Source organism: Protopterus annectens, chromosome 14.part0 (genome assembly GCF_019279795.1).
Source record: "Protopterus annectens isolate FY-2018-M chromosome 14.part0, PAN1.0, whole genome shotgun sequence".
Lineage (NCBI taxonomy): Eukaryota > Metazoa > Chordata > Ceratodontiformes > Protopteridae > Protopterus > Protopterus annectens.
The window spans coordinates 752,744,339-752,768,957 of NC_056748.1; the positions used below are offsets into that span (position 1 = coordinate 752,744,339).

The 24,619-nt window shown below is 37.1% G+C and overlaps 1 protein-coding gene across 1 annotated transcript in view; it reads right to left on the reverse strand.

Moving 5' to 3' along the window:
- The window catches only part of PDZD7 (PDZ domain containing 7), an 809,774-nt gene that overhangs the window by 444,110 nt on the left and 341,045 nt on the right, over positions 1-24,619 (reverse strand). Inside the window, exons 11-12 of the mRNA XM_044056491.1 lie at positions 8,815-8,996; positions 38-129 (exon numbers count right to left, since the gene is read on the reverse strand). Of these exons, the coding sequence (XP_043912426.1) occupies positions 38-129; positions 8,815-8,996 (274 nt within the window). The remainder of the gene's footprint in view (positions 1-37; positions 130-8,814; positions 8,997-24,619) is intronic.

Below are 24,619 nucleotides of genomic sequence, written 5' to 3' on the forward strand. Positions count from 1 at the left end.
TTATCCTGAAACTGACTAATAGAATAGTCTTTCCTACCTGACGTCTCGAAGCAGGAGGAGTTTTTCAGGTCGATCCAGTATTGCGAGTAGTGGTCTTACCATATCTTCAACTCCGCCTTCCTCAGTGTACTGAAAAAGAATAAACAAATCATTACCACTGTCAACTCTATAAAGTCTGCAGCTAAACTACAAGCTTTTCAGGATGGTGATGCAGTCTGATGCATTTTCCATTTATTACTGCTAAATAAAAGCACTAAGGAGCACCCCAGTTGAAATTAGGGCACCTTTCAGAGTGCAACGAATAAATGGGATTTGGTCCTTAAGCAAAATGGTGTAGGATCAGGAGCTACCATCAAAACAGATACATCATCCAGTTATGAAAAAAGTATATAGAATTTTGTACAATTTAGCTAGCAGTTCAGAAATTCTTCTTTGCAAAGTAAGTGCCACAGAGAAAAGAGATTTCATGAAAGATATTTTAAGTTCATTGAATCTGCTAGCTCAAAGGGGAGCTTAGCTGATAGCACAGAAGTTCAAATCTCAGGATCACAACACCTGTCTCTTGGAGGCCTTAAATGCAAAACTCCTTTAAAAAAGTTCTAAAGGATTAGCTGTTATCTGACAAAAATTGGGGATGCAGGCTTGTATTGTAGAGATTGCACCTTGAATGAAGAATTGTCGAGACTGGATTCAGAGATAGTTGGCAAAACCTAACAGTTTTGGAAAACTGGTTATTCACATTAGGAGTAATATATAATTATTGCCCATGGTATGGGTAAGTCTAATCTATAACCTAATGGGGTAGGTTATTTCAAGCATAAAAAGGGAAATTAGCTAGACCTACAAAAGCCTGCAAGGGCAGCTAGCCTAGTACTTATCTATCCACCTATAAGTGATTATTTGTAATTTAGGGTTATGCCCAGGGACTGTAAAATCCTTTTATGGCTATCAAGTTTTGCCACAATACTGCCTGTGTTTGAATGAAACAATAGTACAAAAAAAGGAAAGTGAACATGATTATTTATTGTCTCCTCACATGTACAAGTGATTGAGCTCCACAGTTTGCAAATGTTGTTAAGGCTGCAGACAGAGCAAATGGAAGAATGGTAAAATGGAAGTGAAACTCTACTTGAAATTCTTCCTATTTTTTGTGATATGGCATGTCTGGCCTCTCTTTCCAATGCTGCCATAAATGAGCTTTGTTCTGTAAAGACTAGTTCTATTCTATGAGGGAAAGACTATTATCATGACCTGATAATATCTACTTTTAGGATATGAAACATATGAAGGATCACTTGTTGGTCACATAAAAAAAATCTTCCACATGGGTACATTGTTTCTCCAAATATAACTTCTTCCTGGGAGAAATAGAATATTAGAGAACATGTCATTGTAGATTGACTCTGAACCAACAGAGTATTAAACTGCTACATGTTGAAATCCTCTTTGTCTAAGACAGAAAAGATGCAGATGTATTTCTTTTCATTTCTTTTCACCTTCCCAGAAATCATATGATATTAATAAAGTACTCTAATCTGTAACAACAGAGGATCTGCAGTAACCCTGCAATGATGCTAATAAAATTTATTAAAATTCTGTTGTGTCCTGTGTTACCATGAAATATTTTCTTCCTGATTCATTACTGTCAGATGCCTGGGAAATAACAGGTTGATATGGCTATGAAGTTGAAAGAACTGATTCTAGCAAGGCAAGCCATTGGTCATTTGGACCTATTTGGCCTAAAAGGGGCCACCACCCAGAGGGAGGACCCTCACTAGACTATGACAGGGTCATTATGCCTTATGCAGCCTACAGGATTTGCATGAATGAAAGGCATTTCAGCAAAGTGCATGAAGATTTGTACTTGCAGTATTGCTTCTGCAGTAGCTACTTTCTAGTCTGCTATTACTAACAGTAATAATATTAACTACTATGGCTAACCTGCTATTATTAACAGCATAATATTGAGTACTTTGGCTAGTCTGTTATTATTAATATGGTACTATAACACCACTCGTACAACTGACAGTCTTAACGGCTTATGCTTTCAGAGTAGCCAATTGCTACTGATTAGTCTGCTATTATTAATACTGTACATTTCTCCCTTTTTTCTAATTTATCCGAATTGTTTGGGTTTCTAATACCATGACGGGAATGGACTCCATTCCTAAGTCAAAGCAGATTAAAGTTCATGAAATTAGTATTGTTTCAATCTTTGATGTCAGCCAAAAGCGCACTTCGCAGTACCTGCAATGTGCCCAGTAATGACTCCTTCTGCAATTCATATGGGGTTACATGGATTTGTAACATATCTAAATATGATTGTAGATTCTTTTTTATAAGACCTGTTGCTCCTACTACTATTGGAACTGTCTGGGTATCTTTCTTCCACATTGCTCTTGTTTCTGCCTGCAGATCCTGGTATTTTATGACTTTGTGTATCTCTGTACGCAAGACACTGTAGTCACTGGATGTGGTGATTTCAATGATCAATGCTACTTTTGTCTTTTTTTCTTGGACCACTATATCTGGTTTTCTAGCATCTATCTTTTGGACTGTTGGTAATGGGTGATCTCATGGGATATAAACTTCATCATTTTCTTGATGCTTTGTGGCTCATGTTTCCAGTGTTTTTCAGCCACTTCAATACCATAATGTTTGCACAATCCACAGTGCAACAGTCTCGTCACATTATTATGCCTTTCAGTACACAGTCCTTCTGCCATTAGTGTGTCAAAACCACCAACAAGGTGCATGACTGCTTCCAATTTGGTTTTACAAAATCTATACTTGTCTGTTTCTCCCACATATTCAATGGACTTTGTAAACCAGCATGTATTTAGCCCACTATCTTGGGCTGCCAATATTAACCTTTCATTTCTTGGTTTGAATTCACCTCTTCTTAACCATTCCTGCATTCGTTCCTGATACTGTACAATGAGATCACCTGTATGGCTGATGGTGTTAACTTCTCATGCTTTCAGAGTAATCATTTGCTACTGTTGTGTGCTCAACAGGGTTTTCAGTATAAAATTGTGGTTAGAGTAGCCATCTGATTTTGTGTATTGTTCCAGTTTCTGCTGTTGAAGATTAGACCAGTTTAGTTGGAAGATGGACAGTGCCATTGTGCATTTTTCTTTTGTTTTTTTTTTTTGTTTGTTTCTCTTGTTGCTGTGGGATGTATGATTGTTTTCCAATAAATGCTATTATCAAAAATAACTGTGGGATCGTCAGTCTCAGCCAGTATGAAAGCACACATGCAGATACAGTGATGTGCTGTTACTTCTGATCACCATGACATGAGGTAAAATTATATCATTTGAATGGTATGACACACAAACACTTGCTGCAGCTGCAAAGAGGAATACAACAATCCCAGAAGTGAAAAACAAGGGTGTGTTATTCAGTGGAGGGAGGCAATGGGGAACAGTAAAATGATTCCACTTGGCTAAGAGAGGAAAAACAATAAGAACCAGTTTGACTCATATAAATACAGCAGGGATAGTCACTTACAAAATCAGGTGAAGGACAAAAAGATTATCAAAGCTAGAAAATGGATGGAATAGACTGAACTGGAGAGGAAGGACATGTGTTATAGAGAAGTGAACAACACGATTGGGTTTTGCATGTCCTCCTTACATCTACGTGTATTTTTAAAGCATTCTGATTTGCACTCTCCTGCCAAACAGACCAGATTCTGTATGTTTAAACTAACTAAAATTAAGCTAAGCAAAAACATAACTACATTATAAAACTAATAAACTGTAACATAAATGTCACTAAACTGCTAAAATACATTAAATCAGTAAACAGTTACTAAAAGAAAAAAAGAAAAAAAAATTAAAAATTGTCCCAGAACTAGAGTATAAAACCATTAATTAGACACTCCATTCATATAAAAAATACGCAAACTAGCAAATACCATTTTCAAAAAATACTTAGGCAATTAACAGAGACCATTTTAATATTAACGAATATTGAATACAAGTGGTGTGATTTGTGTGTTCCATTATGAAATCTGCAGGGCAGTATCAGAGAATTCAGTCTGATGACATAAGCAGGACTTTGGTACAGGCAGGATAGTGATAACATTTGTATTATTTTCAAATGTTCATAAAGAAACACAGAGTAGTAATTTCATTAGACATCCTGAAGATTATGACTCCACTCGTGTGTGTGTGCGTGCATGTATGTGTGTGTGTGTGTGTGTGTGTGTGTGTGTGTGTGTGTGTGTGTGTGCTCGTGCACTTGCACGTGCATTTGTAGATGATGCTAATGTAATGTCCTAACATGTATTAATCATTTGGACATCTTTTCTTTAGGACACTGACAGTATCCCTCATTTTTGCATGAGTAGTATTGACTATTCATTTGTTAATAGTACCTGCAGGGTCACAGCTCTGCCATGTTTCATGTTATTTAACATCTTGGAACTATCCCTTTATTAAAGACAACACATGATAGCTAAGTATTATAATCTTTAATCTAGTAGTTTCCATCAAGGCAGAAGTAATCTGTGAAAGCACTGCATGTCAGTAATATGTATCTTTCACTGCACATGTCTGCATTGTCACTGTGGGATTGGTGTACTCAAACAGGGTCTATATTATATCGTGGAAACAGCATTACAGCGGATGCCATTTTGATGACACAAAGAGTGAAATTCAAAAACAGCGAAAACCCAGGTCACTGATTTTTTTTCCTAGGGGAAAAAATTGGTAGACCAGATATATACAACACAGCAGTTAAAACATTTCAAAGTAGGGAGATTCACCCCCCACACCCCCCTAACTAAATATGCCAACTCTGAGATTGCAGTAAACTGGGGTAAAGGGCAATGTTATGGCTCAGGTCAAGGGATTTTTTTCCCTAGGAAAAAAATTGCTGACCTGAACTTTCGCTGTTTTTGAATTTTGCTCTTTATGTGTTGTCGAAATGGCATTCGCTGTAATTCTGTTTCAACAATATAATATAGACCCCTCAAACATCCCACACCCCTGTGCTTACAACTTCTGTTGTATAGTCCCTAAAGCTGCTTTATTCTAATCTTCAAAATTGCCTGCTACTAAAGTTTTAAAATATATGCTGGGATTTACAACAGACTGGAGAGTTTGATTCACAGGTCAATGTACAAGGGTAGAATGAAGTAGATAAGCCAGGAAGAAGCAAATCCCTCTACTGCTCTCATCTCTATCAGCTATCATAAGAATTGCACTATGCCAACTATCAAAAATTTAAGTCTGAGATTTCTTTATGTCAAGTGAGCAAAGACCATGAGCAGTCATGTTCCTTACACATTCCAAAAGACCCAAAATGGGATAAAGTTTCAGAATGAAATTTGAAATTATGTCACTAGTATTGAAAGTAGGTGTCTTTTGATAAAAGAAGGAAGGTGATAAAGAAAAAAAATATCACTGGTGTCAACTAGTGAAGAAAAATGTCTGAGAGTTTTGTAATGTGAGAGTAAGATTGAGGTGGGCATTATGCACAGTTAACCTCTTCAATTCAAATGCCTAACCATGGACCATGGAGAGTGATTGGTCAAAAAAAGAGCATATACCTCCTTGGTAGATATAATCACTAATTTCATGATACAGTAGCAGTTCCAATGTGTTATATTGTTTTTCCAGCTATAGTAAAAATGTTAATCTTTTGAGAGGGTAGAGATTATTGAGACAAAGTGGCAGTGGTGTTTAGCAGAAGGGCAGAAAAGAAATCCTAAGCTACTTTGAAGAAATGACATTTGTTAAGTTATTACTTAGGCACACACATACACATGCAAACACACACACATGTAATTCTTTGATTTTAATCTGCCTTCAATTAAAAGTCATCTGTTATTACAAAAAAGCAGCCACGAAAAGCTATTACAGCAACCCTCCAATAGAACTCATGGCTTTTAATGGAAGTGATATTAGCAAATCAAACTTGCTACTGCACATTCACTAGATAAGTAGCTTTATGTATTTATCAAAGTAATTCCTGTGCACTTGCTAGTCATGTCTGCTAGATTCCTATAGTTAGATCAATTTCATGCTCTGTAAAGGTTGACTAATTTTCCATGCATTACAAGGCTTTTCTGAACCACAGATCACAGAAAGTTGAAAGTCACACATTGAAGAACATTGGATCAAACATGTCTGATGATTCTAATATAGAGTTGCACTTCTAAATCAAGACAACATATTAAAATATTCTTCAAACCTGCAGTGGCTCTACTATGAAATACTGACCTCCTGAAAATTGACATTTTAACAGAATGAAAAGAAATGCCTGAAGACCCAAAGCATGAAAAACTCTCATTTCTTGGTTTCTTTTGGGAGGGGAGCATCCTGCACCACCCTGATGTGGGGGGAAGTACCCACACTCCCTGAGCTTATATATATATATATATATATATATATATATATATATATATATATATATATATATATATTTATAACTCCAAGATTGTACCAACTTGAAGAAGAGAGAGAAATCTCACTAAAATTGGATAATTCTGGCAGACACTTGCACCAGTAATAAACTCCTATGAAGAAAAGCGTTAAACACTATGCTATTTGACTTTCTTTCTATTAGCTATTGACTCTCAGGGAAATTCACCTTGGGACTGTATAGGGACGATAGTTGTGGCAGCTTAATCATATTGATGAATTTTGTAATAGCTGTAGAGCTATCTCAGTTCCAAACATCCTGTTCTTTATATCCCTGTCATGCTCTTCTGTCATTAGTGACTTTTGCAAAGTTGCTCATGCAGATTGTTTGGGTTGTATCTCTGCATTTATTTTTAAATTGAAACAATATAGGAGAGTAGGGAACAACTGAATGATTTTGGAAACAACTTTTTCCTCCATTTGGGGAGCTAGTGAATGAATGAAGGTGTGATGATATGAGCAAGTGGCAGCAAAGCCAACTGGAGCTTTGGAAAGAATGATATGTCCCTTGAATATCAAACTGATGTGTACAAGATGCTTGTATTACAAATGCATTAGAACTATATGTCATTTGCATATCAAACTGATTTTGTACAGATGCTTGTGCTGAATATGTATTTGTGAGCTTTGTTTGTGTTGAAATGTATCAGCAGTACACCCTGCTGAAATGAAGAGAAATGTACATGCATTTTTGTAGCTGAATTAAATGGCACAGCAGAGATTAACTTTAAAAAAAAATAAGGGAGATGTAAATCAGCTGTTAAGCCATTAAAAGGCATCCCATACTGCTGAATAGGACCAGAGTAACTGGGTCTGGGGAAGAGCCTTTGTCCATTAGCTCAGTAAAAAGAGGGGAGGCCCCAGGCACTGCCATAAACATTTGGATGTATATTGTGGCCATCTAACTTCCTGTCTCAGCTTCAAAGGGGATTACTGTGAGAACCTAGAGTCAGGTGATCAGATGAGGTTATTCTGCCAGCCCTCTTGGAAATTATATTTCAGATATTACAAAGAGAAATCTCAGAGTATTGAGTATTCTGTTTTGGAAGCCTGACTGGAAAGACCCTCACCCACAGCATCTTGCCTTGTGGTAGTAAGCAACTTAACAAGGGAACAGTGATTCTTTCAGATTTAGTCAAGAATACAGTGAAGCTTAGTTTAGATATTGTTTTTCTTTATTCTTCTGAGTCTGTTCATCAATGTTGTTTGATCTGAACTCTGTGGTTTATTGTGAATATACATTCAGTATTTTCATGCTCTTTTATTACTTATTATTAAATATATTTAAAAATTTTATTGTGGCTGATCCTTGTAGAAAGTACTTAACCTTTGAGAGTGCTTATATTTATTTGGTGACACTGTGTGGGCCACTCCAGAAGGCAAGTCATCTTGGTGAACTACTACCATTTGTATAAGTATTAATAATACACAGTATAATTGGACATTCTTTGTATGAGCCTTATAGTAACTGACTGATGGCAGTGATAACTACCTTATAGTCTGGCAAAGTTGGTAGAGTGCATAATCTGTGCCAATATTTTCCAGGTGTGTGTATGTGAAAATAAATCTTAAAGAGTGTGTGTGTCAGCTACTTGGGGCAGGGACACAAAACACTGGATTTACAGAGAGGGTGCTGGAAGACTTGGCTTGGATACTCGGCTGAGGACCTAACACTACGGTTGTACCAGTGGGCAGTCTTATTAGGAATCTGGAGGGAGGCAGATATAGAAACATCCAGACCCCAGGCTGAGCGAATTTCCTGTGTGCTCTTAAGGGAAATTTTACTTGATGCAGAGAGGTCTGCATCTGGAAATAGTGAATGTATCTATTTGTATTCCAAGTGCATGTCTCTTTTCAGTGTCAGTGGTGAGGATTTAGGCTTCTTGATTACTGGCCTGGCATGGGGATGACACATATTGGTGGCCACCATGTATTAGTGACAATGTTGGGCATCACAGAAGGAATGCTGTAGTCCTCACTGCATATGAGTGGAATAAATTCATTCATAAAAGTTTACCTGTGGTATGAATGACACTACTGAATCAATATAGCTGCAGTGCTTGCCAGAAAAGTTGTTTCCCATACACAGGCTAACCAGCGAAGTAAGCTCACTGAAGAGTGGGAACATTTGTGGTGGGAATCAAGTTAGGCCAATGCTGCTTTAATACAAATATGGGTCAAGCACTCCCTGACATAGAAAGGGAAGCCAGGATATATAATTGCTCAGCGGGTTGTCATAAGTAAGCCAACTTTTAAATCGCAATCATGCAAACATTGTGGAAGTGTACAGATGGGGAGTAAATATCCTTTGTTCTTAATTGTATCAGGAAATTACCACTGTATGGTGAACAAGTATATTATATATTACTCAGTAACTTACCCTTCGACAGTGGCGCAACACTGCAATTTTTTCATCCTCATTCAGAAGTCTCCCAGCCATGTCTTCTATCACACTTAGCCCTTGTTTGGAAACTGCCTTGTAATTTTTCTCTTGAAGAGAAGATTTTGGGTGCAGATCCTTCAGTGAGCCAAAAATTGAGAAATGACGGCCTTGTTCCTTATCTATAACATGAAAAGGGAAGATAGAAAGAGGAAGTATTGGCATTGGTATTGCTAGAAAAAAATCATCTGATGTTAAATGCACTGTGATCATTCACAAAACCGTTTCACAAAATTCTATATATCTGGTGACATTTGTGAATGAGTTTTCACACAAAACAACTGTATATATTTAATGCATTTTATAGGCATGCAACATATTATCAAATATTCATATTTTGGAATGGTCAATAAGAATAATGTTTGAATTTGTATAAATTAATAGTATGTTTGCCATTCATTTCTTATTCTAGTTGATGATGTGTCTTATAGATTTTCCAGATTTTCATAAACTCTGAGGGATATTTCTTACAGACATAATTTCCTGCAGGTAGCACAAAACTATAGCCTAAACAAATGCTTCATTTTCTTTTCTCTGGCTTGACAGCCATAGATATACTTTAATACTGCCATCAGTGCCATATCCTGCTTTATTTTATAGTACAGATTTGCAAATGAAAGAAAGAAATCTCAATTTAAATGATAGCAAATATCATTAAGAATCATAAAACATTTATAATGTATAACAAAAAAAATGGATGAAGTAGGGTAGGGGGCAATGCTACATAAAACAAAACCAAACAAGAAATTGAGAGAAAATCAAAGACCATAACTGCAGACATATTAGGAAGAGAGAGGGTTGAAAAACTGAAAAGGCAAAGTTAGTACTTTACTCATGTAAGAATAATATAGTTAATCCCAGTTAGCCTTAGTCTACTCTCTATTTTGATTTTCAAGCGTCTCTTAAGAATATCTTTCTTCCATGACTAGATTGGTAGGGCTTCTCTTCATTTATTACATTTCCACTAACTCTATTAGTTAACAGGTCCTGGTGTTTACAGATCTTGTGTGCTGGTACTCTGAAGGAGTGGATGGAGACATGCACTTGTTAAACTTGTATTTAAGGGAGACGGGAGTAGGACAAACCCAGAGTCATCCAGAGCCATACGTTTACTTTCACGCTGTAGAGAAATAATGGAGAAGATTGCATTGGGTAAACTATTGTCAAAACTGAAAGTTTGGGACTTGAAACCATATATCAGCATCCATATACTGAAAATAGATCTGTTACCAGCTGTAAGATAATGTTTTATAACAATATAATAACAGTTATGAATGAAAAATTGTGCTGTGATGAAATTTATATAGCTTTAACTTCAACATTTGATAGGATCATACACAAAACACTGATCAGTAAATTAGAACAACTAAGGATGTACTCTTGATAAGATGGATAGTCTAGCTGCATGGCTTACAAATAGAACATGGTAAGTTGCATACAGCAACTGGACAGGTGAAATTCTTGGTTACAGTCAGGGTGTCCCAAAGGGCTCTATCCTAGAGCCCTGTGGGACACTCTGTTTAGATTGTATCTTTCAAATCTATCTTTTTCACCTGAGGTTTTCTAAAGTCTGTATGCAGATGACTTGAAAATGGGTAAATTGATTGAATGTGTTACAGATAAGGCATTCCTGCAAAATAATTTGACTAAATTGACCATTTGGGCACAGGAGAAAAATATGCTGATAAATGCATCAAAAACTAAGCATATGAGATTTGGGAAACATAACATGGAAGGGGAATATTTAATACAGCACTCAGTGATTGAAACTGTAGATTCATTTAAGGACCTGGATATATTTTATTTATTTTATTTATTTTACATTTGTTAACCAGGATGGTCCGACTGGATACATGTCCATTTTCAGTGGAGTCCCGGGGAGAAAAGCTCCAAGTTACATATACATATTACAAATACTAGGAACATTGCACTTAGGTTATAGGTATTACAAAAAATACATAGTCCAATAATTGAGGTTACAGACATACAAGCTGATTGCAGACATAGTAAATACAACCATCCATTAGGCCTGAGGCATACATTTCAATTCAAGTAATTGGTATTGATAACATATTACCTTGGGTTTAAGATACTTTATTTACACAATCAATATCTTGAGTAGCTATCGTGAAGGATCTCCCTGGTTAGATGAAGAGGGATGGACGGGTAAGGACATTTATTAAAAGCGAGGTGGAGGGATATGTGGGGTACTAGTCGGGGTTGGTACAGGGACATATTTGAGGTGGCTTTTAAGTTTGTATTTAAATATCCTTGGTGAAGACTCTAGGGTAAGGTCAGCTGGTAGTGAGTTCCAGTTTTTACCAATAGAGTTGGCGAAGAGGGAGTCACCTGCAGCATGGTTGGATTTGATTGTAAGTACTAGGAGTTTGGTGGATGAGCAGAGTGTTCGATTGTTGCTGTAGGGCAGATTATGTTTCTTAGGGCTGGAGTAGTGTCCGGATGGTGGAGCATTTTATGGGCAACTTTGAGCTGGTTGAGCTGTAAGGAGGTGAGGTAGTTCCAGCCAGCCCAGGAGATTCAGGTTCTGGCAGTGGTGGGTATGGTAGGGTGTGCCAGTTGCAAATCTGGCAATGTGTTTGTAACATGATGACAATTTATTAAGATTGGTTTTGCTCAGGTGGGAGAAGAGAGGGGAGGCATAAAGAAGGGTAGATAGAAGATGGCAGTGGGCAATTGAAATTCTAGCCTGTGGCGTGAGGAATGATTTGATCCTATAGAGACTACTGAATTTTTTATTGATAGTTTTTATAGTTTGATTGATGTGAACATCAAACCTGAGGTTGTTGTCGATCATGACACCCAACAGTTTAGTTTGGGTTGCTGGGGAGATGATGGTACCATTATTAGCTGTTATGTTGAACAGTGGTAAGGTGGTCCTATACGTTGGGGTGAAGAGAAGTATAGTTATCAAAATGTTTTTATGAATATATAGTTATCTATTTGCTGTTTGTATTCTTTGTATAAACTGTTCTTTTCTCGGAGCTTTTCTCCTCGGGCCTCTACTGAAAATGGACATATATTCAGTTAGACTAGCCCGGTCAACAAAGGTAACATAAATAAATAAATAAATAATAAATAAATAAAACTTAATTTTGTTGAGATTTAGTATTAGATGTTGGATTAATTGCCATTTTTCGACCTTGTTGAAGGTGCTTTGGGTTATTGTGGTAAGATTTGCTGGGGTGGTGGCAGAGCAGATCAAGATCGAGTCATCTGCATATTGAATGCAGGTAGCCACTGGAATGACTGTGCTAAGTTCATTTATAAAGATGGAGAAAAGAAGGGGACCTAGTATTGAGCCCTGGGGGACTCCAAGTCTGATGGGGAGGTGTGAGGAGAGTTTACCCTGCCACAGTACTGCCTGTTGCCTGCCTTGTAGGTGGGAAACAAACCATTGGAGGGCCTGTTTGTTTAATTTGTAGGCCTCCAAGCTGTTCATAAGCATTTTGTGATCCACTATGTCAAAGGCCTTGGATAGGTCTAGGAAGAGAGCAGAGGTCAGTATGTTATTGTTACGGTTGTGGTTTATAGTGTTTGTGAAAGAGAGGAGGGCTGTTGTGGTGCTGTGATTAGGCCTAAAGCCATGTTGCGAGTTGGATAGTAGTTTGTTCTGTGTGAGATATTTCATGAGTTGAATATGAACACACTTCTCCATGATCTTAGCTAGTGGTGACAAAATAGCTGTGGGCATGTAGTTAGACAGTTCAGTGGAATTGCCCCTCCTTGTGAAGAGGTATGACATGTGAGATTTTCCATATGTCGGGGATGATGGCTTCTGATATGGTTCAGTTAATAAGGACAGAAATGGGGTATGCAACTGCAAATGCAGCCTTTTGTAAGTAGTCAGCTGGGAGGAGGTCTGAAGCCAGGGTGGTGGGACTTAGTTTCCTAAGTAGGGTCTTAATGAGTTGAGTGGAGACTGGTTGGAGACTGAAGGGAGTTATGGCTTTGGAACTGGTTACGTTTGGATTAGAACCAGTGGGTGTGAGTTGGCTTGCTAAAGTTTGGTTAATTTCAGTGAAGAATGTGTTAAAGGAGTTGGCAATGTCTTCTGGGGGTTTTTGATTAGTGGCGGATGGGTTTGGGGTGGTGGTTTGTCCTGTGTAGAGGAGTCAGTTTATTCCTGTCCAGAATATCTGAGGTTTATATTTGTGTACTTGTTGTAGGTGGTAGTAGTAGTTCTTTTTATTTACAGTTATGGATTTTTTCGCATCATTTCTTAGTTGCCTAAATAAGAGTTGGTCAGGATGGGTTTTAGTTGTCCGATAGGTGGCCCATGCTTTATTTCTTAATGCAATTTTGGTCCTAGTATCTTTAGTGAGCCAAGGTGCAGCACTGACCTTGGTTCTACTAGTCCGACTAGGGGCATGAAGGTTGAGTTTAGCCAGGAATTTGGCATTGAAGTAAGTGACAGCTTCATCTAGGGGGAGGTTTTTTAGGGTAGACCAGTTGCATGCCTTTAGTTCATTGTTAAATTTTTGGAGATCAATGTTTTTGTTGCTTCTTATAATTCTATAGGTGGGTTGGTGACAGTAGTTAATCTTAAGCTTGAGTATATATGTGAGGCAGTGATCACTTAGATCATCTGGTAAGGTGCCTGCCATATAGAGATGTGGGGAGTTGTTGATGAGTATCCAGTCTAGGGTACTGGCTTTGTTTTGTGATTTACTTAGCCTAGTGGGTGAGGTTATGGTTTGGGTAAATCCATGGAGGTTTACATGGTTTGTTAGAGATTGAGAGGTACAGGCATTGCAGTTAATGTTGAAGTCCCCGAGGATTATGGTTTCCTGTGGCTGGTTGTTATTGAGCCAGGTTAGGAACTCCTCAAGGGTCTGTGTACTTCCCTGGGGGAATGTAGACACAGACAATGTTTATGCTTTTTTGGTTGTTAATATGTAGCTTTGTGATAATAATTCCGGCGTTAATGAATAGGGGGGTTGTAGGGTGTCTACAGTGACAGACAAGGTGGACTTATAGAGTATTGCTACCCCTGTGCCTTTTTTTTTTGGGTACGATCAAGTCTATGCATGTTGTACTTGGGTGGCAGGACTTTATTGTCCTTAGTGGCAGGTTTTAGCCATGTTTCTGTGAGGTAGAGTATATCAGGTGAATATACTGCCAGGAGGGCATATAGGTGCTGGATTTTGTTATTAATGCTCCTGATGTTTAGATGGCAGGCCAGCAAGGAGTTTGTGGGTCTATGTGAGGGGTCTGTATTGGTCGGGGAATTGCTGGAGAGATTAGGGGCAGTAGTAGAGGTTGGACCAGGGTTCGGGTGGATGTCACCATCCATGGTGAGGTTGTTTTTTATCCTAGTTATGATTTTCCAGATCCTGAGTAGAGTACAATAATAGTACCTTGGTTTGGGGAGGATGTATTTAGGCCTGATAGGGACATAATTGGGTGGGGTTAGTGAGTTAAGAATATGGGAAGGGAGAAGTTGACGGATATTGTGTGTAAGTGAAGGAGTTGAGGTTCGGAATCTAGGGTAGTGAAAGCCAAGGTATCCTGTGTTCCATAGGAGGAGAGTAGATATGGAATGAGTAGCAGGGATGGCAGAAAGGTTAGCAATAAAAGTGTGGGGATAGACATAGTAGTTAGGTTGAGATTTGGCACTAGTATGGGAGTAGTGGAGGGGAGGGGGACAAGTGGTGGCAGGTGGGGTTGGTTGAGGTTGTAGTAATGGTTGCTGCTGATTGGTTGTAGAGGAGTTGGGTGTGGCTAGATAGATATAAAGTAAGCAATAGTAGGGGCAGGCGGGGCGCGAAGCGAGCCTGAGTGAACGAGGGCGAGCGAAGTGGGGCTTAACCAGTTTTCCAATTTGCCAGTGATTGGAGGTTGCAAGGTAGGTGTACTATTACTTCCAATAGGCCTTTAGGCAAGTTTTAAATTTGCTTTACTTTACTGTTTTGCAGGAGTGTAAGCTGTGAGGTAGTCACTACATGAACTTAAAACACTAGCGACTGAGGTTTTTTATTTTTATGGTTAAGGTTAGCTATATTGCAGCAGTTTTCTAGTGGGACTTTTTGAAGGTATTTCCAGTGCTGGACCCAGCTACAGTTCGCTTAAAAAAACATCCATTAAGAGTTAGGGTTATTAATAGTTTTTCAGTGCAGGGCTGGGAGGTCTGCATGGGTATGGGTATATCTAGCTTTGAGTTTTTCTAATCATATCAGTCAATTAGTTAATGACAGTACAAAAAGATTTATACAGTCTAGGAAATCAGAAATGATGAAGTCATTAGACCCTAACTTGAGTATGGAATAACAATATGGAGACCTTCTAAGAAAACAAGCATAAGTAAACTGGAAAGAGTACAGCAGAAAAATACCAAGGGTATGTATGGACGTGAAAATTTAAGGTATCCTGAAAAATTTAAATACCATAACGTGTACAGTGTCTTATATAGATATTTAAAAGATCTTATTCAGGTATATAGGACATTTAGAGACAATTACATCTGGGAATGTTTGGTGTTTTCAAAAAGTAGTACAGAATCATCAGACAATGTACATAGAAGATTCTGTAGGAATGAGAAGTGTACTAACTGGTTCTCTGACAGAATAGCTGATGCATGGAATAGACTATCAAATTACATTAAAGCAAGCACTAGTTTAGATATTTTTTTTAGAACAGCCTGGACACGTATTATGGGAACAACTGTTTTGGTATATTGACAGGTTAGAAGGGCATTATTGCCCGTGATTGAAATGGTTGTATGTATGTAATATTTGTCCTTCTGGATCACTACACAAAAGGTGTTCCCTTGTTGGAGAGTTAGCATTAGCAAATGCTCGAAATGTTCCATTAGTTAAGTTTTTTTTTTTTTTTTTACAAGATGCTGTTTTCTCTAAAGTTAAGTCTAGTAACTTTCTTTAAGAGCACGAGTGATCATCTTAAATGTTTTTGTCATTTGTTTGAATGCCCCTGCTGTTAAAATATTTTCACTCATGCTTTTATTGATGTAGTTTGTTTCTGTGTACAATCCTGTGGTTGTTCTAAAACCATATTAATAAGGCCATGCTGTTTATCACAGCAGAGAATGTAGTCATGTATATATGTAAGTGTTTGTAGACAATTTTTTTGAAAATATTAGTTATAGAACAGAGATTGTCAATTACTCTAAAGACTTTTGGAACCTTCTCAGAACATTCTTTTGGTAAAGTAATAAATATTGCAAGTATATATCCAAAAAGAAATATACGTGAGTGGTATGTTAAACTGGTTCCACTACTATGTATGGAATATTTTGGAAAAAATAAAAAAAAATCATTATAGCAAAATACTATTCATGTAAAATATTATAGCAATAACCCACGGCTGGGTGTGGGTAATGCTGGATTTACCCACGGTTGGCGTGGTTTGGTCCCGAGGGCAAAGCCCGAGGGACCAAACAAAGACAACCGTGGGTAAATCCAGCATTACCCACACCCAGAAGTGGGTTATTGCTATTATACAATGACATTATTTAAGAAAAGAAATAATTAGTTTTCTTAAATAATGGCATTGTATAATGCCTCTTTGCTGCCCTTCCGCAGTACTGCGCATGCCTACGCAGTACATCAGAGCTGTGGGCAAAAGCAACGGAGAACAATAGATCTCCGTTGCTTTTTACTGTCTCGCTATGTTAAATGGGTTTAACATAGCGAGACAGCTTTAAAATAAGCAATGGAGATCTCCGTTGCTTATTTTAAAGCTGTCTCACTATGTTAAACTCATTTAACATAGCGAGACAGGTTTAAAAAAAAAGCAATGGAGATCGCAAGATCTCCGTTGCTTTTTACACACTGTGTCACTATGTTAAAGGAGTTTAACATAGCGAGACAGCTTTAAAAAAAGCAACGGAGATCTGCGTTGCTTTTTTTAAACCTGTGTCGCTATGTTAAACTCTTTTTTCATAGCGAGACAGTGTTTTATACTAACGGAAAAAGTCCGAGCGACCGGACCTTTTTCCGTTAGTATATTGAGGGATTTACAACGGGCACGCTGGTTGGGCTGGCCAATCAGTGTGCACGTTTTAGAGGAGGAATTGTATAATGAGCAAACTTTCCTTTCATCAAAATTCTAGGTCAATGAATCTGTAATCAGCTGGAAAAAAAAAAACAGTTCCATTTTCAGATTGGTTAAACAGAACACAAAACAAAAAACAGCCCTCTAACTTGCAAACATAATTTCCCTGTATAGTTGCATATTACGGAATAGGTGTTTAGTACCTCAATGTATATGGTTGGAGTTTGGGGCAGGGGTATGAGTAAGATTAGGGTTAGGGTTAACATATATGCCTAAGGGTGGAGAGCACAGATGTGCAGCACCACAGTGGGCTGTCTCTATGCCATGTTAAATACAAATGAAGCATTCTGGGAGAAGCATATGCTAATTAGCCGTGTGCTCTCCACTGAAATGCCTATGGTATAGCATTGATTCAGAGAAAAATTCAGGTGTCCAAAGTAATACATCTGCACAGACTTGCTCGTGTTAATGAACAGGGCCAAAAGCTTGTGTTTCCCCATTGTAGTAAAGGCAAATGCTGAGCAGTTTAGTGGCCAGGTAGTGTTGGGAAATGTGTGTATGTGCAGGGTTGCATGTGTGAGTGCACGTGGGAGTGTGTGTCTGCCTGAGAGGTTGCACTAGGGTGGTTAGGATAAGTTTGCTTGGTGGGGGGACTGTTACACCATCACATTACCCTAGGCAAATGAGCAAACCCTGTAATACTGATAGATGGGAAACACTGGACATTGGGAACAGTCTGCCTTAAAGGCACTTAATAAAATAAGAAAAAGAAAGAGGACATGGTTCAGGGAGAACAATTGACACCATAGGTTCATAGGTTAGTACTAAGCTAACTGCCCTTGCTAGCCATTTTAAGCCTAGCCAATTATCCCTTGTGAAACTCAAACACTGCCCCTTTTGTTTGTAAGACAAACACCTTAACCATTAGGCCACCCTCCCAACCCCAGGGTTACTCTTCAGAACATTCCCTATGAACACTAAAAATATCTAAATTCTGTACCCTCATCTTCATAACCAGGTCATACCATTCCCTAAATGTTTAATACAAAAAAAAAAAAAAAAAAAAAAAGAAAAATATATATATATATATATATATATATATATATATGTGTGTGTGTGTGTGTGTGTGTGTGTGTGTGTGTATGTGTATTTGTGTGTGTGAGAGAGAGAGGGTGTGTGTGTGAATATATATATATATATATATATATATACGTATACATATATATATATATATATATACACACATATAAATGACTAATTTTATATACATATATATATATATATATATATATATATATATATATATATATATACGTATACATATATAAACACACAGAGGGAGAGTAAAATGGAGCCTTGTTTCAAACCTGCTCCCCTCAACAGAAACAGCAACATTAAACTACTACACTAACTGGTCAATTAATGTTGTTAGGGCTGTTTTACATAATAAGTAGAACAAAACTCTAATGTCTGGCATGATTTAATGATTGCGACAGTCTGTGAATTATGTGGGAAAGAGTACCAATAAAAAAAACAGCAGGAATATGTCTGTTTGGAAGGAGGCCTCAATACAAAGTTGAAAGGAACAAAATGGACACCAGAGAGAATATTTAAACTCTTTCTGGGACTTAATTAATGTGCCTTGTGTAATCAATGTAAATATATTCTTGAATCTGATGTTATAATTTTAGAAAACTGCTTAAAATCAAGAATATATCCACATGGTGGTGACTGTACTTGTAGAGGTTTGGTCTATCTAGCAATGTGTTTCACATGTTCTGCATTTTACATAGGTAAGATAGGACACCAACTCAGAAAGCACATATATGAACACTACTATGAAATGTCAAAGCATAATTCCAATAATGCTTTGTATAGGCACTCTGTTATTTGTCCAGATTTCAAAAGTTTACATTTTGCTGCCTTAGAAAGGGTTTTTAGTATTCCCAGCAGAGGAGCTTGGAAAGAAAATATTGAATACAGAAAGCTGGTGTGGCAACTCAGACTGAACGTTAGTCATCCTCTTGGTTTAAATAATTTTATTTCCATAGCTCCTGTTTTAAAGCAGAAAGCACATAATTTATAAATTTCAATATATAATGTGAAGATATATGTTTTATATACAATACTTCTACCGGTTTTCATTTTTAATTATTTCTTATATATTACATCATAGTGTTATTATATTTAAGATTAGGGCAAGATGATTTTAAATTTGTACATATATTTTTCCTGTTTGTAATGGGTTAATTGGTTTCAGCAATAACCAATTAATGTTTGATTAATGAAGACTGGGGACCCTATATTAACCGTTGGTTTATTTTAATGTTTATATTCTAAAGAAGTCCTGATTATTTAACAAAGGATGAAAATCTTGATAATACATTGGGAACTTAAATTCACAATAAACATGTTGCCTTTCAATATTTTTTCAGCGAGTCAATATTTTCTTACTAGTGGTTGCAGCCTAGTTCAGTGGAAATTTGACTGGGGTGTTTTCCCAATAACAACCTATTGAACCATTCTGTTTGTCTCTTTTCTCTCCTTCTATTAAGAGCATATCTTATATTCAGCCCTTAAGATTAGTATGCATAAAAATTCCCAGTCACATGTCTGATTATTTGCAAGGGCAAATAAGTAAAATCCTTGTCTCTATTTCCTAACATCAGTTCTAGCAGCTCTCCTTGCTTAATCTTGGGGTCTCTCTTCTGAGTCATCTCTTTCCATCTTGCACTGATTAACAGATAAACTGCTAATATAATACATATAGATATTACCCAAGTATATTGATGTGGGTCTGACACTGCCAACCCACCCTATTCTTTAGGTGACAATATTTTACAACCAGATACTCTAGTTCTCTAACTTTGCCAAGTAAAGTTTCTTTTTCATGTATTTGGTCAAGTTATTTGATCTCTGTCAGCTGGGTGCCAAAGCATTTGCCCCATATACAAAACGTAAGAGAGAACCTACCATTAATGTACTGCCTGCACTGACTAATCAAACTCCAAATTAATAGTTTTCTACTTCTGTAGATCCCTGAACATTATGCTAACATTTTACTATAAGATACTACCTTTCATGATTCTTTTAAACCTATTGCCAACCAAATACTCAAATATTTTACTTCCTTACGTATCCATATTGTTGGATACTGCTCTCTTAATTCTTTAATCTTTTGTATATTAATATCCAATACTTCTGTCTTATCTATATTTATTCTATAGCCTGCTAAATGACTGTACTTTTCTTATATACTGAAAAGTACAATGATATCCTCATAAGGGTCAGTGAGAGTTAATATGAAATCAGCAAATAATGATAATTTAAATTCCATTTTCCCCACCTATATCCCCTTATTTAAGATCTTCGAATTGCCATAGCCTTTGACTCTAAACAGAGCATGAGATTTTGGGCATTCCTGCCTAGTGTACCTTATCAGATTAAATGGTTCTTATAGACTTGCTCTGTACTTAACCCTTGCACTAGATCCTTTATAGAGAACATCCAGGAAAGACCCCCCCCCCAAAGAACATTCATCAAGGTTAACACTCTGAATAAAATCTCCGACTCCTCTCTATCAAAAGCTTTATCTGTATTAGGATACAGTAAGGTTACAGGATCCCCCAAGACTTGAGCATCCTGAGTAATTACTACTGTCCTTATGGAATTGTCTGGTGTCCTGTATCACTCAATAAATCCTCTCTGGTCTGCATTTACTTACTTGGACAACACTCTAGACAATTTAGCAGACATTAGTGTCGTTTAAAACTCTGAATTTTGGATTAGCACTGAAATTTGATGATAACATGTTGTTAATTCAAGTCCTTTCCCTCACTCTCTATGGCAGATACCACTGCCTTCCACCAAGACTGGTGAAACTTCCTCCTAATCAGATTTAAGTTGAATGACCTCACCCATAATTTAACCTACTTGTCTCTCACTAGCTTCCAGATCTCAGCTGGCAGTCCATCTTCACCCAGGATTCTCCATGCAATCTGTTGCTTTAGCGTTTCTCTAACATCTAATTTAGTCAGTTCCTTTAACAAGGAGGCTACTTCCACTTCTTGGTAGCTCCAAATTTCTCAAATATTGTATTGTTATATCACCATATCCCTTATCCTTTTGCCAGGTGCTCTCTCCTATCCTTTTGTTCAGTATTATGTATTTTTTGTAGTAATTTACAAAAATCTTTACTATCACTTCCCATGCTGTCTCCACTTTTCCATTTTCAGAATCATTCAGCCTAACTTTGTCTCTAGCCATCTTCTGCTGCCCCAGTCTCTTTGCCAAGGACCTTTTAGCTGAGTTATCCCCTGTACTACTGCTTTCTGTTTGATATGTCTTCTTTTACCTGTTGCATTTCTCTTTTCACTTCCCCCATTGCCATTTTTCCTCCTGTCTGAAACATTTTCCTTTCCACTGTAGCTCCTTCACCAAGTTCTCCTTCTGTATCATCAACAACTCTGCTTTGCCTTTTCTGCCTCCCTTATCTTTTAGATAATCGATTCTTTACATTTTTCATGCCCATCTGTTGTAACTTCTTTTATATTGCGCAACTTCTGCTCTAAACACTCTCTTACCAATCTTTCATATGGTTTATTTTTTAGCTTATAGGTTCATATGTGAATATTAGGCTAATTGCCCTGAAGGGTCATTTTAAGCCTAGCCAATAACCTTAGATCAGAATCAAACCCTGTATCTTGTGTCTAAGAGGCAAAGACCTTAACCATTATGCCACACCCTCCCCTATACACTAGGAATCTCCAGTGCTTTGACAATTCTACAACTGTCTCTCATCATACCCTTACTGCTAAATGGACATTATCAGAGAATATTATGGGATGTAATTCCACCTCTACTGTTCTTTCACTGCACTCATTTAGAATATACCCCTGGTATACGGGATCAACTGTTGTATTTTGTTTGTTGTAGCTTTAGTGTGTAGCATGTAATTATTTCTTTACATTTTGCTCACGTTCTTAGTTTTGCTTATGTCATTTTCAGACTAGCACTACAGAACTCATCTACCACAATCCCTTATTTTCTGACTTGACTTACAGACACAAGAGCAGGCAGGTCATGTGGTTGTGATGGCACTTTATCATATGATGTGCCATGTCTTCCTTGGTGTCAGATTATTGTATCAGCAATGTCACCAGCATCAAAGCAAGCAGTACCTAACAAATAAGTTGTGCTCATATGAGTAGATTATTGTGCAATACTTACCTGAATATCCTTACTTGTCAAGTATTTATAGTAGTAGCCAGTGGTTTCTTCTGATTCTAGCATGTTAGGTAGAAGGTATAACTTGCTTAGCACCAGTTATAATCACTGGAATCCTAAAAAAAATGTTCCAAAATCACAAACTAAGAAATACTTGCTGCTGGAAGTCAAAAAAGGAAAGTGGCAAATCCTTTAACTAATAGGACGTCAAAATATGGGAGATGCAGTTACTGCAAACACATACTTGAGGGCACTCAAATCAACCTAAAGAGAAGAAAATTAAACATAAAGGGTAAATACAACTGTGACACTACAGGCATAATTTACATCACAAAATATCAGGGATGTGATGGGTTTTATGTGGGAAAAATGGAGCGAAAGCTCCGTTATCATATTTATGAACATTTATATGATATTAAAAAAGAAAAAACACCAATGCACTCTTTAGGCATCTAAGTGAACACTCTCTTTTAAATTTAGCATATTAGAAAGAGTGGAAAAAGAAAAGTGGCAGGGTCCTTGGACAGTAATACTGGAGCAACATGAATTAAAATGGCAACTGCAACTAGAGGCATACGGGCAACCAGGACTAAACAATCATGTCAGTATTGCTCCCATCCTGAAACTAAAAGCATGGCAGAGATAAATTGTTATAAAAATAACATTTTGCTGCTATTTTTATTTTTATTACTATTAATGGTTTATTTATAAAGATTATTTTGCATGAAAACCACATGAACTAATTTTAATAGCACAGCAATTAAAACAGCATGTATACTAGGGCATGAATTTAATGATAATATATACATTTTTTAGGGATGTGTATAATAGGGGAATGTTGCTTTAAAATTTCAAAAGGATCACATGACCAGTGATGTTTATTTAAATGGCTCTAGAACTGTTACTTGTATCTGATGAAGTTTTAAAGGGTTTAAAACAAAAGCGCTTATACTCTTACTGTATTGTACTGTATTTCTTGGATTAAACCTGTGTTTTACACTTTTACTGGATTGTATTGCACTTCTTGAGCAACACTTGAAGTTTTTATGGCTTGGTTTTGGACTGTTTGACTTCCAGCCGCAAGTATGGAATCCTGCTGCAAACTAGCTGTGCAGGGTTGTGCAGCTACAAAAATGCAAAGACATTTAACAGTGTGCTTATAACTTTTAGTCTGCATGTTATAGTCTCAGCTGGTTTATTATTTAGCCATTAAGTAAATGTAATTTGTTTTGCATCATGTCTAGCTGTAGAGTGACTATTGCAAAGTTGCATCACAGTATTGGCAGGCATTCAAGATTAAAGTTAAAACCTTTCTACTCAGCCAGTCTACTCTCAAGATTTCTGCTTAAGTAAAGTTTTGTCCTAACCCTCCCTAGCAGTACAGTAAGACAAAACTAAAAAATATGTATTTTTCAGATGTGAATTTGTTGCTTAAAGATAACATTCTATCATACTGTCCATCTTAAAGGCCTCATGACTACACTTTTATTCATAACTCATTAATACTTTACAGATAAGAAACAGTTTAGTCACAGCCATGCAGGCATTAAATAATCTCACCTTCAAGGCCCTATTACATGGTGAGTACTTTCAACAATGTACATACTGCCCTGTACTCACACAATATGTTGTGCTTCCTGATATAACACAAGCTCTGCCTATGGCTAGTAAGGGAGGAGGACTTACTAATCTTTCACTAACTATCCTTCTTTCAAAGGTGTGGTACTTCATCTGCTGGGCATCAGCCCACAGTGCTAACGAACTGTCCTATCTTGGGAAAATAAGCAGTTTGCGAGTATACGGGAGGAATGTATACAGTGTATAGCACTCACATGGCAGGACACATGCAAGGTCTTTATAGAGGTCACTGCATATCCTTACAGAAATGATATGTTAGAGTAAAAAAAATGTGACTGTCTTCAATAAGGACAGCATCATAATGGGATGCCCCAGTACCTCTTAACTGTCCAGATTTTAACAGACTGTCCAGATTTTTGCCTCATCATTTTGGTCTGTCCCTCATAACATTTGTGATTTTCTGGCAAATCACCAATAGACTGCAATCATTAAATAATGACATACATTTGAGTTTCAGATATCATGTCTTTTGGAAAATGCATGCTAGCATAACTCCTGTTATGCTAGCAGTTTCAAAGTTTATAAGAGCAATAATTAAAATCCATCTCTGTTTTTGGACCTCTGTCCCCTCATTATTTAAGGTTTTGTCCATGTTTTTTCCACTAAGAGGTTGAGACGTATGGATACCCCAATCTTAATTTTATCTTGCCTAAAGAAATAGAGGAGGAGCACAATTCTAAAAACTGTCCAGACTACTTTTTCCTGTCTAAAAGTAAATAATCATATAATCATATGATAAGATGCACACCATAAACTTGTGTGAAGCTGCAGAAACCGAAATATCCAATGTTTTCCAGACAATACACAATTCCAAAATCACAATATATTTATTTAAAAAAGTTAAGCAGTT